At 42.5% G+C, this 15,653-nt stretch overlaps 1 protein-coding gene across 4 annotated transcripts in view; it reads left to right on the top strand.

The window, feature by feature from the left end:
- Positions 1–15,653, top strand: part of LOC132891012 (cytochrome P450 2F2-like) — a 62,674-nt gene that overhangs the window by 20,247 nt on the left and 26,774 nt on the right. For 3 of the 4 annotated variants that reach the window (XM_060928447.1, XM_060928445.1, XM_060928444.1), the window contains exon 2: positions 13,476–13,682. The exons of the other annotated variant lie outside the window; for it this stretch is intronic. In XM_060928447.1, coding sequence (XP_060784430.1) covers positions 13,521–13,682 — 162 coding nt within the window. In that variant the 5' untranslated portion in view covers positions 13,476–13,520. The remainder of the gene's footprint in view (positions 1–13,475; positions 13,683–15,653) is intronic. 4 annotated transcript variants of the gene reach the window in all.

The raw sequence follows: 15,653 nt of genomic DNA, 5'->3' as shown, positions 1-15,653 counted from the left end.
TGCTTCAGGTGTGACAGCGGTGATAGCAGGGATGAGAGTTTTCTGCTTTTCGGCAGATTTCTGCTTTTTCTGAGTAAAAATCGACCTTTTAATATTATACCAAATCCATTTAGATTTTTTTTCATTTATTGAGGGGGGTTGGGGTATGTTCCTTCGTGATACTCAAGCGTAATTAATTCCTAAAACAATGTTACATGTTTACATTTTCGCTATCTTTAGTCTTGCTAAGTCTCGTGATAGAATACGTGTTATCTGTAATTGGCCAAAACATCGATGGCGAGAGCATGATAGCCAATCATAACAGTTCTTACAAAAGAGAGGACTGACAAGCATTTGTCTTTGGCCAAAAAGCTGAAGAAGTTGAAATGATTAAATGAAAATGAGAAGTGACTGTGAACTATAAATAATTGTATAAAGTGTACATAGACATTATCCCATAAACTTAGCATTCGTTTGATTTAATACATTGAACATGTATATGATGGTCAGTAAATCTGAATTAATGCTGACAGTTTTGAAAACTTAAATATTTCAAAAGATTTCTTGAAGAAATCATATGCAACTAATGAGGACATGGGGAGAAAAGGTCAGTCACCCTAAGAAATTTAATTTAATATATGAACATTTTGATAATTAATAAAACTTGTGTTTAATGTGAATTTAGTTTGTCATTTTTGTTGATCATGAATTATGACCATACCCTTGAATGTAGAATGTGATTTTATTTTGAATTCAAACAATACTCCTATTGATTTGAAACATATTTTCATGTAAATATATAAAAAAGACAACAGATTTTTTTTTTATCTACTACAGCTCAGATTGCAGGAAAAGTGGTTTGTAAGGCCTTATTTTTCAAAATTTTCCTGGGGGGGGCATCCCTCCCAGAGGGCCCCCCCCCCCCCCGGCTTTGGCTTATACATTTTTGTGATATTTTTGTTTGGTGGTGTGCCGTGGGATTTTTCAAATGTAAAATATGTGCCGTGACTCAAGAAAGGTTGGGAAACACTGCATTAGAGTTTTAGATGCTGGCAGCTGAAGTGTCTGGAGTGACTCAGCGTTTATCACAGAATCATATAATTTGGGGTGGCACGGTGGTGTAGTGGTTAGCACTGTTGCCTCATAGCAAGAATGTTCTGGGTTTGAGCCCAGTGACCAACGGGGGCCTTTCTGTGTGGAGTTTGCATGTTCTCCCCGTGTGTGCGTGGATTTGTTCCAGTTTCCCCCACAGTCCACAGGCATGCAGGTTAGGCTAATTGGTGGCTCTAAATTGACTGTAGGTGTGAATGAGAGTGTGAATGGTTGTTTGTCTCTGTGTCAGCCCTGCGATAACCTGGCGACTTGTCCAGGATGTACCCCGCCTCTTGCCCATAGTCAGCGAGGATAGGCTCCAGCTTGCCTGTGACCCTGTAGAACAGGATAAGCAGCTACAGATAATGGATGGATGGAAAATTGACCAAAGGTGTGAATGGTTGTTTGTCTCTGTGTCAGCCCTGCGATGACCTGGCGACTCGCCCAGGGTGTACCCTGCCTTTCACCCATAGTCAGCTGGGATAGGCTCCAGCTTGCCAGCGACCCTGCGCAGGATAAGTGGTTACAGATAATGGATGGATATAATTTGGTTTACTGGCTAGTAATGAGAGATTGTTTTTAGAGGGATTACAAAGCAGTATCATTTCTTGCAGAAGGAACAATATTGAACACAAATAAGTCAAGTTTATTTGTATAGTGCATTTAACAATAAACATTGTCGCAAAGCAGCTTTACAGAATTTGAACGACTTAAAATATGAGTTAATTTTATCCCTGATCTATCCCCAACGAGCACGCCTGTGGCAACAGTGGCAAGGAAAAACTCCCTCAGATGACACGAGGAAGAAACCTCAAGAGGAACCAGACTCAAAAGGGAACCCATCCCCATCCGGGCAACAACAGACAACATGACTATAACATTAGCAGTCCTAACAAAGTCAGCTTCGTTGATGCTATAAACCCCCCACCAACGGAAACCCGAGTGCAAAACCATTCACGACAACCGCATTCCCAAAGTCAGCAAATCAACTGCAGTCCCCAGCCACAAAAGCACCACTGCAAGAGTCCAGAGCGTCCTCCAGGCGCGACCCCCAACTGTCCACATGGGGCCGCCCTCCACAGGAGCAATGCGATGAGACTCCAACCAGACACAGGGCACCAGGATGGACCAGGCAGGTCCGAGGAGCAGAAGAGGCCAGCATCTCGATCCCAGGACCGACATGTAACTCAGAGGGACAGATTTGGGAGGGGAGGGGGGGAGAGAAGAGAGAAAACACAGGTTGTTAGGTATGCCCAATGTCACCTGAATAAGTAGGAACAGTATACATATTGCACTGAGTACAAGCAGAGTCTCCGGCAACTAACTATGACAGCATAACTAAAAGGGGAGAGCCAGAAGGTAACACAGGCATGAGGGAGCCCTGGGACATAAAGCAGCAGCCACTACACCATCAACAAACTTGAGTGAGCAAGCGAGTGGGGACTGACAGCATCCATACATCCCAGTTTACCAAAACAGTCTGAGGACCCTCCAGATCTACACCTTTACCTCATAAACACCATTAACAAAAGGCTTGACTAAACAGATATGTTTTCAGCTGAGACTTAAACACTGAGACTGTGTCTGATTCCCGAACACTACTTGGAAGGCTGTTCCATAACTGTGGGGCTTTGTAAGAAAAGGCTCTGCCCCCTGATGTAGCCTTCACTATATGAGGTACCAGCAGATAGCCTGCACCTTTTGATCTAAGTAGGTGTGGCGGGTCATAGAGGAGCAGAAGTTCACTCAGGTACTGTGGTGCGAGACCATTCAGTGCTTTAAAGGTCAAAAGTAGTATTTTATAATCAATACGAAATTTGATTAGGAGCCAATGCAGTGTGGATAAGACAAGGGTTATGTGGTCATATTTTCTAGTTCTAGTAAGGAGTCTTGCTGCTGCAGTTTGAACTAACTGGAGTTTGTTTATGCACTTATTGGAACATCCAGACAGTAAGGCATTACAATAATCCAACCTGGAGGTAACAAAAGCATGAACTAGTTTTTCCGCGTCATGTAGTGACATTAAATTTCTTATCTTAGCAATATTTCTGAGATGAAAGAAAGCTATCTGGGTAATGTTATCGATGTGAGTTTCGAATGAAAGACTGGGGTCAATAATCACTCCGAGGTCTTTTACTGCTGCATGTGAAGAAACAGAAAGGCCATCCAGAGTCACTGTGTAATCAGAAAACTTACTTCTAGCTACATGCGGTCCGAGTACAAGTACTTCAGTCTTGTCAGAGTTAAGCAGAAGGAAGTTAATAAGCATCCAGTGTTTAATGTCCTTTACACATTCCTTTCTATTCTATTAAGCTGGTGTCTCTCATCAGGTTTTGCAGAAACATACAACTGTGTGTCATCAGCATAACAGTGGAAACTAATACAAAGTTTACGAATAATATCACCCAGAGGTAACATATAAAGAAAAAAGCAGTGGCCTTGTAATGGAAATTTCTAAAACACTTCAGAATGCTTAACAGTTGTCTTTTCAGTCATTTATTATGGTAAATCATATAAAGAAATATAAGATAGGAAAGAGAGAAAATTAAAGCAGAACATCACCTCTAGTGATGTGAGAGTACGCGCATGCTCTGAGTTGTGGTTTTTTGGCTGTTATCTATTATACTCTAAAGGCATTCGCTCACTGCTTGTGTCTTCACGTGATTTGGCTCAAGATTTTCTATGAAGCTTTACTAATGAGTGCACCTGGCATGCTTTGGTATGTGCAGGCAGATGCAAGTTAGGGAGAGCTCAAGCTCCCTGCTTATCGCCACTGAGGTCAGGAAAGGTGGTTACATCATGAGAAGATGTGTAGTTAGGACGAACTCAAGCACCCTGCTCATTACCACCAAGGTCACAGAAAAGCGATTACAGCATGTGGAAAAACATCTCATCTCAGTAACTAAGCCACTTTAGCTCAACATACAGAAACACAGAGAATAATAATGTTCGTCCATTAAATTTCCCTCACAGACCCAAGACAGAACCTTGTGGAACACCAAACTTTACCTCAGTACGTCTAGAAATATCACCATTTATATCAACATACTGATAGCGATCAGTTAAATAAGAGATGAGCCAGGAGAGGGCCGTTCCCTTAACTCCCACAGCATTTTCTAGTTTATCCAGAAGAATGGAATGATCAATGGTATCAAGTGCTGCACTAAGGTCAAGCAACATAAGCAGCGAGACACAGCCCTGATCAGACGCCAACAGTAGGTCATTTACTACTTTAGCCAGTGCTGTCTCTGTGCTATGATGAGGTCTAAATCCTGACTGATACGTTTCATGGATGTTATTCCTATGTAAATATGAGCATAACTGCTCTGCCACACCTTTTTCAAGGATCTTGGAGATAAAGGGGAGGTTTGATATTGGCCGATAATTGGACAGCTGACAGGGATCAAGGTCAGGTTTTTTTAATCAGGGGTTTGATAACTGCTAGTTTAAAGGATTTGGGTACATAGCCAATCCTAAGAGAAGAATTTATTATTTTTAGAAGCGGTTCAATTACTTCAGGTATTATCTGTTTGAATAGATGTGTAGGTAAGGGATCTAGTACGCAAGTTGAGGCTTTTGATGCCAAGATTAATGAAAGTAATTCAGTTTCTTTAAGGAGAGTAAAACATTCTAATCGATGATCTGATACAGTTATATTGTTAACTACAGGGTCACTTACATTGTCTGACCTTAAATTAGTAGTTTGAATTTTTTGTCGGATATTCTCAATTTTGTCATTAAAAAAATTCATGAAATCATTGCTATTACATACTGCAGGTGTGCATGTGTTCTATAGTGGACTTATTCCTGGTTAATTTTGCTACAGTATTAAATAGGAATCTAGGATTATTTTTGTTATCTTCTATTAGGGAGGAGAGATATGTTGATCTAGCAGCACTAAGAGCTTTTCTATACTTCTGGAAGCTCTCCTTCCACACTAATTTGAACACTACCAACTTTGTTTGATGCCATTTACGTTACAATTTTTGAGTGGTCTGTTTTAATGTGCGAGTGTCATCAGTATACTAGGGTGCTAATTTTTTTTGTCTCTGACTATTTTCCTTTTAAGAGGAGCTACATTATCTAAGGTATGGCGGAATGTTGACTCTAAGCATTCAGTTGCCTGATCAAATTCTGCAGAGGCTGACAGTGACCCAATCAAAGTTGATAACTCTGGGAGATCATTTATAAAGCTCTGTGCAGTAGTTGATGTGAATGTACATTTAATACAGTAGTGTGATGAGGTGCATATGTTATTACTCAGACATAGTTTGAATGAGATGAGATAATGATCTGAGATAACTTCAGACTCTGGAAGTATGACTATATTTTCTACGTTTAACCCGAATGTTAGTCTTAGGTTGAGGGTGTGACCACCATGATGGGTCGGTCCTATGACATTCTGATTAATCCCTACTGAATCTAAAATGGACACAAACACTGTTTTCAAATGGTCTTCTGGGTTATCGAAGTGAATATTAAAATCTCCGACAACTAAAGTTTTGTCTAAGGAAATAACCAGATCTGAGAGAAAATCTGCAAATTCAGAAAGAAACTCAGAATATAGCCACGGGGGCCTGTAAATAATAAGTAATGGAATTAACTGGGTAGACTTATTTTTCGGGGCTACATACATTTATATGAGTATGAAGAACTTCAAATGTATTAAATTTATAACCAGGTTTTTGTGTTACACCTAGATAATCGTTATAAATAACCGCGACGCCTCCTCCTCTGCCAGTTAGACGAGGCTGGTGTATATAACTGTATCCAGGAGGACTCGCTTCATTTAATGCTATATATTCATTTGGCTTAATCCATGTTTCAGTTAAACAAAGTACATTAAACTCCTGATCAGTAATGAGTTCATTAACCATTAGCACTTTAGATGTCAGAGATCTAATATTTAATAGCCCCACCTTTAGATCACAGGTGCTGGCAGCAGCTGTACAGTCAGTATGATCTAATTTTATATTGATTAGGTTACTGGAACACAAACTCTCTGAATAGTTCTACCTTTTTGTTGAGCTCAGGGAACAGACACAGTCTCGATGTAGTGGACCCTGAGTGACGACTCTGTGCAGCTAGCAGACAGTCGGTTTAGCCTGTTCGTCTGCTCCCTGGCCTTGGCTCTGGATTGTCAGAAATTAACTAGGCTCTGGATTGCCAGAAATTAAATAAGCCATGATTTAACTCAGACGTGGACTTAAAAAAAGATTTATAGTCAAATACAAAAAGCCCACTTGCTTGTAACACAATATCATTGAATTATCTCCAATAAACAAAAAAATTGGGAGTAAACCTGTTTGTTCTGTTACATCCATCCATTATCTGTAGCCATTTATCCTGTACAGGGTCACAGGCAAGCTGGAGCCGATCCCAGCTGACTATGGGCGAGGGCCGGGGTACACCCTGGGCAAGTCGCCAGGTCATCACAGGGCTGACACATAGAGACAAAACCATTCACACCTACGGTCAATTTAGAGCCACCAATTAGCCTAACCTCCATGTCTTTGGACTGTGGGGGAAACCGGAACAAACCCACACAGAATAAAAACCCACACTGACCAAGATGGCAGCGCGTGAACAACGCGAGGTAGAGGTCTGCGCGGGTCAGATTTTTCAGTCCCGCCTGCGCCCGCAAAGAATTATGATTTTCAGTCCCGCTCCTGCCCGCGCCCACAAAAAAATTGATTTTCAGTCCCGCTCCCGCCCGCGCCTGCAATATTTTGTCCCGCTCCCGCCTGCAAATCCCGCATGATGCAGACGTTCGTGTTATTTCTCAGGAAAGTTCTTGTCTTGACACAGCGTGATGGTGCCCCGCCCCCTACTTTGAGTGGATTTGAGCATAAATATCTACAGCTCACGTTCACGTTTGTTATTATTTACCTTGTTTCTGAATTCAGCATGTAGTGTCTCTAATAATAATAATTAGTGCTATCAAGCAATTAAAATATTTAATCGCGAATCACACATTTTTATCACATGAGAAACCCTTGTAATTCTCTGATCAGCATAAAAAAAGTGAATGGGCTTGCTTTGTACCAATGGTGCTTTTTTTTTTTTTTTTTTATTATTGCAAAGCAGAGCTAGTAAGAGAAGTGAACTGATTTACTGCTTGAGTTAGTCTACAACTCTAATCAGAGAGACAGGTTATACAGTGATGGTAGGCTTGACTTAATGCTATCCCAGAAATCCTTCCTGTAATATGCAAATTTGGCCGCCTGTGATTGGACAGCCAAATTTGCATATTACAGGAAGGATTTCTGGGATAGCATTGAGTCAAGCCTACCGTCACTGTGTAACCTGTCTCTCTGATTAGAGTTGTAGACTAACGCAAGTAGTAAATCACTTCACTCATGGTTCTCTTGCTATCTGGGTGTGAACTGCGAGTCATTAGAGTGATCAAAGGATTTCCCGTTAGGGTTATCAATGGCAAATTTAAGATGCCATTCCTCACTCAATCTGGCAATCTGACTCTCTCTGCAAATTTAGGCATCTTAAAATGTTTTTATTAATGCCAAATAAAATATCTAGCACAAATTATATATGATATACATAAATTAATAATTTATAAATTTTATTTCAAACACGTTTTTAGTTAGCGGCACTGCAGCTTATCACCGCTCCCGCCCGCGTCGCATATGTGCACTTCTGGTCCCGCCCGTGCCTGCAATGAGCTTTCAAAATTTGTCCCACGCCGCACTGCTTTGCGGCGGGTCCCGCGAGTCCCACGGGACTCCCGCGGGAGTGCAGGGCTCTAACGCGAGGCTCAGCGTCTCTCCAGATTTTGCGAATTAGCGGTGTTTTATCTGCTCCTTACTGGACTGTTCATTCAGTACGGCACTGCTTTAACATCTTACAGCAGACAGGAGCTCTTGGACATTGGATCATGAAATTCCGACAGTTTTATCACCAATCTTCACCTCATCCCAGAGATCTCCAGAACACCGGAGGCTGCTCACTCTTTCCAGCCGGGTGGAATTGCTCGCAGATGGCGTCGGGACCATAAACAAAGGCGGGGTAAGTGAGGGGAGCTACGAGCTGAGCTAAGCTAAGGCTAACACCACATCGGCTCCCTTTACCCAGAATTTTTCTTGCTAATGTCTGGTCTCTGGTGAACAAAATTGGATGAACTATGACTCTGCGTCACCAACAATAAATGGATTATGGACTTCAATGTCATGATCTTTACAGAGACATGGCTAAACGCCAGTTTTCTGGACAGTGCTCTTTGGTTAGCAGGACACCACACTCACTGTGCAGATAGGACTGTAGATGGCTCCGGCAAAACCAGAGGTGGAGGTTTGTGCATTTATATAAATAGAGCTTGGTGTACAAACTCTCTGTTATCGCCGAGAGACACTGCTCACCTTTCTCATGGTTAAATGTAGACCTTTTTATTTCCCAAGAGAACTCACATCAGTTATAGTTACTGCTGTGTATATACACCACCAGATGTTAATGCTAAGCTTGCAATGGAAGAATTGCATGCAGCCATTAGCAAACAGCAGGAAATGCACCCAGAGGCTGCCTTTACTTTTGCGGGTGACTTTAATCACTCCAACTTGACAGTACTTCCCAGACTGCATCAACATGTTACCTGCCACACAAGAGGAAATAAGACACTGGACCATGTTTACTCCAACATAGCTGGAGCTTACAAAGTTACACCCCTCCCCCATATAGGACAGTCAGATCACCTTTTTCTGTTTCTCACCCCTAAGTACTCACCACTCATCCAACATGCGAAACCCATAATGAAGACAATAAAAGTGTGGCCAGAGGGGACAGACTCTGTGCTGCAGGACCAATTCAAACACACAGACTGGAATATGTTTGCCATTCAAGCAACCTGTCACTCCCACACAGACATTGAGAGCTACGCTTCCTCTCTGTACTGGACTACATCACCACCACCAGAGACAGCGTCACCACCCAGAAATTGATCACCTTGTACCCAAATCAGAAACCCTGGATGAACAGAGATGTCCATCTACTGCTGAAAGCCCGCAACACTGCCTTCAGATCAGGAGATGTACAAGCCTACAGTACAGCCAGAGCTGACCTGAAGCGTGGCATCAGGAAGGCCAAGCACTGCTACAAACGGAAGTTTGAGGAGCATTTCTCCAACTCCAACGTATGTGGCAAGGCATTCAGGTCATCAGCGACTACAAGTCCAACAACCCTTCCCTCCCATCCTCTGATATCTCCTTTCTCAACGAGCTCAACAATTTCTATGCTCGGTTTGAGAAGGACAACCAGGAGTCTGCATCCAGGGCAAGAATGACTACAGACCACCAACCCTGAACACTCTCCCCCACTGATGTCAAAGCAGTGCTGAGCAGGATCAGTCCACATAAAGCTGCAGGCCCTGATGACATCCCCGGACGTATGCTCAGAGCATGTCCTGGGGAGCTGGCGGGGGTCCTGACAAACTTATTCACCATCTCTTTGGCCCATGCTGTTGTTCCAACCTGTTTCAAGACTACCTCCATCATGTCAGTACCAAAACACTCCACTCCAGCATGTTTCAATGACTACCGTCCAGTAGCACTCACCCCCATCATTACAAAATGTTTAGAGCAGCTGGTCCTAGCACATCTCAAATCCTGTCTTCCCTCCACCCTGGACCCCCACCAATTTGCCTACCGCAAGAACAGAAGCACAGAAGATGCAGTCTCCATAGTCCTACACACTGTCCTCTCGCACCTGGATAACGGCAAACACATAACACTGTCATCCCCTCTAAGCTCATCACTGAACTCACAGATCTGGGGATCAGTGCTCCCATCTGCAATTGATTGTTGGATTTTCTAACCAACAGGCCCCAACATGTTCGTTTAGGCCATCACTGCTCCTCCACCCTCATCCTAAACACTGGCATACCACAAGACTGTGTGATGAGCCCGTTCCTCGACTCCATTTTTACTCATGACTGTAGACCTGTACATTACACTAACACCATCATCAAGTTTGCGGATGACACCACAGTGATGGGCCTCATCAAGGACAATGATGAGTCAGCCTACAGGGAGGAGGTGGACTACCTGGCTGTGTGGTGCAGCAAGAACAACCTGCTGCTCAACACCAATAAGACCAAGGAGCTCATCGTGGACTTCAGGAGGAATGCTGACACACACGCACCCATCCACATCAATGGTGCAGCAGTGGAGCGTGTGACCAGCTTCAAATTCCTGGGGATCCACATCTCACAGGACCTCACCTGGACAACCAACTGCTCCAACTTGGTCAAGAAGGCTCACCAGCATCTCCTTTTCTTGAGGACTCTGAAGAAAAAACACCTCTCTTCAGACATCCTGGTGAACTTCTACTGCTGTACCATTGAGAGCATCCTAACCAACTGTATTACAGTCTGGTATGGGAACTGCTCTGTCTCAGACCGGAAAGCACTGCAGAGGGTGGTGAAAATCACCCAGCGTTTTGTGGGAGCCTCTCTTCCTGCTATTGAGGATGTCTACAGGAAGCGATGTCTCAGGAGAGCCATAAACATCAATAAAGACTCCTGCCATCCAGCACACAAACTGTTCACTCTCCTGCCCTCTGGAAGGTGCTACAGGAGTCTTCGGACCAAAACCGCCAGGCTCAGTGTTGGGGTTCACCCAGAAAGAGACCCCGATTCCTTCATGAGCCCCCTCGGATCCGAGGACGAGAATGATCAGGTCGAGAGAAACAGACAAGGAACCAGAGGTTTCACATGCCGGTTTATTCGTACAATCACTTCGTCAAAATGAAAACATTTTTGAAAACGTCTTATAGTGTCTGTGTTTATGTTTTGTCTTCGTGTGTGTGTGTGTGATGGGTGTGCGTCTATGTGGAAGTGTGCAATGATCTTGAATCAATCATAATATAATAACATTTTTGCTGACAGTAAGGTACAGATAGATATCAGAGTCTTGGCTTATGATCAATATTATGGTTATAGCATGGAATAGCATGGAATGTTAAACAGAGATAATGTCTAGTCTACGGAGAAGGTCAAAGACACTAGTTTGCACAGAAAGGATCTTAATAATTAACATGAATAATTCTTAACACATGAATGTGTGTTCAGTCAGTAAATTACATCTTGATTTCATCAACATAAGTAAAATAACATAACAGTATGTCTTTAATAATGCTAAAACAAGGAATGTTATAAGAAAATAAACATAAAAAATAAGAACAACTTAACCACAAGAACAATGAGAATATGTCTGAAAGAGAGAGAACAATTAAACAACTAACAGGATTAAACTCATAACCAAATTAGGTTAATGCTTTTAAACTAAAAAAAACCCCTTAGAATCATAAGATCTTAATTATAATGTCATTATGAAACTAATCTAAAACTATAAAACTAACATTAATCACGGAATGCATTCATTAATCACGGGATCCAAATGACTACCATAGTATATTTCAGTATATTTCATAGCTTTTATGAAGCTATGACCTAAGTTTCAACTGAATGAATTAACATAAACATGAACTTTAATTCTACCATTTCAGAGTGTGTGTATCGATCTGATACTAAAACAGACCTTCAGACACTTCTCTGTTCAAAATACACATTCATATCAAAGAATAAACAAAATGTTCCCAAACAATGTCCAGCCGGACCTAAGGTCGTTTCAACTAATTTTGACACAGAATAAGCCAAGAATTAATACTTAACTAAACTTACATATGTCTACATATATCTTGATTTAACCTACATATAATAAAATTTAACCTAACACTCAGGAACAGTTTTTTTTTTTTTTCCTTCAGTTGTCTCACTGCTGAACTCCACCCCCCTGAACAAACTGAATTGACTTGACCTGACTTCAATGTACTATCACTATTTGCACTACTGTTTAATCATACCGTGTTTTGTATACTGCAAATATTAGGGGTGTAACGGTATACAAAAATCACGGTTCGGTACGTACCTCGGTTTTGAGGTCACGGTTCGGTTCATTTTCGGTACAGTATGGGAACAAAATGCAAAACCATTTTCTTCCTCAGCACGTTGTTTATTAAACCACAAAATTGTCAATATACAAAAAGAAACAGTAAATAAATTCAAAGTGCTGCTTGGTACCAGTAAATTAAATGAAATATTCTCAAATGATTAACCAATGTTTGAAATTAAAAATAATGAATTCCTTTTAAACAGTAAACAAAAGTTTTCAACATGTAAAGTGCAGCACTCAGTTCCAGTATTCCAGTAAGCAATTTTACTCCATCTACTCAACAACTGAATACGGTCTTAGATCTGATGCTATAAAGACGCCAATGGATGCTGTTATGGCTTTAGCCCGATCTGAATTGCCAGGGAGAGGGTGCTTGAATGCAGAAGTCAGCTGCGTTTGCACTACGGTGTTTTTTTTCCTTGTCGCGGTAATCTTAACACTTGGGTGGTGCTGTTTCAGGTGAGTTAGCATGTTTGATGTGTTGCCCGAAAAATAGCCAACCCCAGTAAAACAGTGTCGACATACCGCCTTCGTTTTGTCCACTTGTCTTTCTCCGTTGCAGTATTTCACTGGGAAACCGAAGTGTTCCCAAACGGGAGATTTTAAAGACAGGGGAGGATCTTCTAGCTCCGGTTGGTCGCTAGCAGTAGCCATAATGTCAAATCAGATACACCATTCTCTGATACAACACAAGCCGGCACCTCACTAAAGTTTTTTGAAGAGTGGTTGGGAAAGGCTCGTCTGATTGGTTCGCCGTGCGAAGTGACCTCCACATGGTCACAAGAGCACGAATCACGAACGAGTTTCTTTATAAATATTAAAGAGTCTTCCCTTTACTACTCCAATCACGTACAGGTATCCTCATGAATATTAAAGAGCCAGATGTAGTGGCAGCATATAAAAACCACATATAAACTGACTGACTGTACTCGTTCGGTACAGCACTGTACCGTACCGAAGGTCTGTTTTCCAACGGTCCGGTACGAATACATGTACCGTTACAGGCCTAGCAAATATCTATATATCATACAATTGCACTATAATTCATTCATATTGCACATTTTGAACATACTGTAAATATCTCATCTCATCTCATTATCTCTATCCGCTTTCATTATACCATTCCATACCTTGTAATTCCTGTACATTTATATTTATGTATATTACACTTGTTATTTACTGCTATGCACTTCTGGTTAGATGCAATCTACGTTTCGTTGCTTTGTACCTGTCACATGTGCAATGAGGAAGTTGAATCTAATCTAATCTGATCTGATCTGATCTGATCTGATCTGAAAACTCCACACAGAAAGGCCCCCATCGGCCACTGGGGTCAAACCCAGAACCTTCTTGCTGTGAGGCAACAGTACCAACCACTACACCACCGTGCTGCCTTGTTCTGTTACATTGCTCTGTAAATGATTAACAAACTCTCTTTGCTATAAGGACCTGTCATTCCAGAGGTTCGTAGAGTATAGAGCAGCAGTCATCATGCTGAGTTCCTGGATCCTGGCTGTTGTTTGTGTCTGCCTCCTCTTCCTCTTCATCAGGATCCAGAGACCCAAGAACTTCCCTCCTGGACCACAACCTCTTCCTATATTCGGGAACTTGTTTCATTTTAACATGAAAAATCCTCTGAAAGACTTTGAGAAGGTACAATTTCATATTATCTGTTAAAAATGTGATCATTTGTGTAAGCAGTTAATGAATGGTTTGTAGTTGGGACAGGCAGGATACTTTAGTTGACATTTTATTTTTCTTATTTGGCTTTTCAGCTTAAGCACACAAACACACTGAGATGCACATACACACTGCTCTGCTCATCAAATCTCCCTCTCCTCTCCTGTCATCACTGAATAAGAGGAGACAAACAGCCACACATTACATTACATGACATTTAGCAGACGGTCCTATCCAGGGCAATGTACAACAATTGAAAAAGTCAGGTACAAGAAGTGCTGAACTTCTAGACAAGAAAGTTCTAGTGCCAACTGAACAAGTGACAGAATAACGATTAGATTAGATTAGATTAGAACTTTATTGATCCCTTTTGGGTGGGTTCCCTCAGGGAAATTAAAAATTCCAGTTGCATCATTACAGGATAAACAGAGAATAGAAATAGAGAGAAACTTCTAGATAAATTAAATTAAATTAGGTATTTACATATACAAACATAAAAAAGAATAAGAATAAGATATGGGGAAGAGGAAGGGAAAAAAATCCAACAGAAGAGGTATTGCACATTATATTGCATATTGTCCAGTACTGCTTATTGTCAGGCTAGGCTACTGGTCCTTCCCGTCCTCTGCCCTCCTGTTACCCCTCCTCACCCCCAGAGAGGAGATGTACAGTCTGATGTTGTGAGGGACAAAGGAGTTTTTAAGTCTGTTCGTCCTGCACTTGGGAAGGAGCAGTCTGTCACTGAACAGGCTCCTCTGGTTGCTGATGACGGTGTGCAGAGGGTGACTGGCATCATCCATGATGTTCAGTATTTTGTCCATAGTCCTCTTCTCTGCCACCGTCACCAGAGAGTCCAGCTTCATGCCGACCATAGAGCCGACCTGCCTGATCAGTTTGTCCAGCCTGGATGTGTCCTCCTTGGATGTGCCGCCCCCCCCCAGCACACCATGGTGTAAAACAGGACACTGGCGACCATGGACTGACAGAACATCCACAGGAGTTTCCTGCAGATGTTAAAGGATCACAGCCTCCTCAGGAAGTATAGCCTGCTCTGTCCCTTCCTGTACAAGTGGTTGGTGTTGCAAGTCCAGTCCAGCTTGCTATCCAGCCACAGCCCGAGGTACTTGTAGGAATCCACAGCCTCCACCTCGACTCCCTCGGTCAGAACTGGTCATGACCTTGGTCTGGACCTCCCAGTATAATATTCTGTTGAAGTACGAATACTCGGCAAACATCCAAGGAAACAAACCAACCATACAAATCAACTGACAAAGAGAAAAAACTCAAATAGCCAACCCCAGGCTAGACAGTACACAGCCTGGGTTGGCCTAGACCAATACGCAATTACACAGTGGGCAGGGAAGTGGGGGAGAGGTGCAGCCTGAAGAGGTGAGTCTTCAGTCTGTGCATGAAGGTGGTCAGGGCAGTTCTTACCTCAGTGGGAAGGTCATTCCACCAATGGGGGACCAGGACAGACAGCAGTCTTGGGCAGGAGTGGAGAGGAAGAGGGGCCACACCCACTCATCAGTCTAACACTGATGTCAGCCCTCCCATGTCACCCATCTGCTTGTTGAACTGCACTAGCTACCGGTCACAGCTCGCATCAAATTTAAGACATTGGTGCTAGTTTACCAGGCTCTCAAGGGGTTAGGGCCAGCATACCTCCTGAGACTGATCCGTCCCTACATGCCAACCAGATCCCTATGCTCCACTACTACTGGTCACCTGGCCTTCACTTCATGTACCTGGCTTTTGCACTCATTGTATGTCGCTCTGGATAGGACCATCTGCTAAATGCCATGTAATGTAACGTAATGTAACACAAACTCAGGTGTGATCAATTTTGCTTCTCCCCTCCTCTGGCCTTGCTCTCCATACACAGATGCCCCCGCAGCCACACTGTCTAATAATTCTTTTCTTTTCTAATCTTTTTTTATACCATTA

The sequence above is a fragment of the Neoarius graeffei genome, chromosome 8 (genome assembly GCF_027579695.1).
Source record: "Neoarius graeffei isolate fNeoGra1 chromosome 8, fNeoGra1.pri, whole genome shotgun sequence".
NCBI classification, from domain to species: domain Eukaryota; kingdom Metazoa; phylum Chordata; class Actinopteri; order Siluriformes; family Ariidae; genus Neoarius; species Neoarius graeffei.
This window is presented reverse-complemented; position numbering and strand designations above follow the sequence as displayed.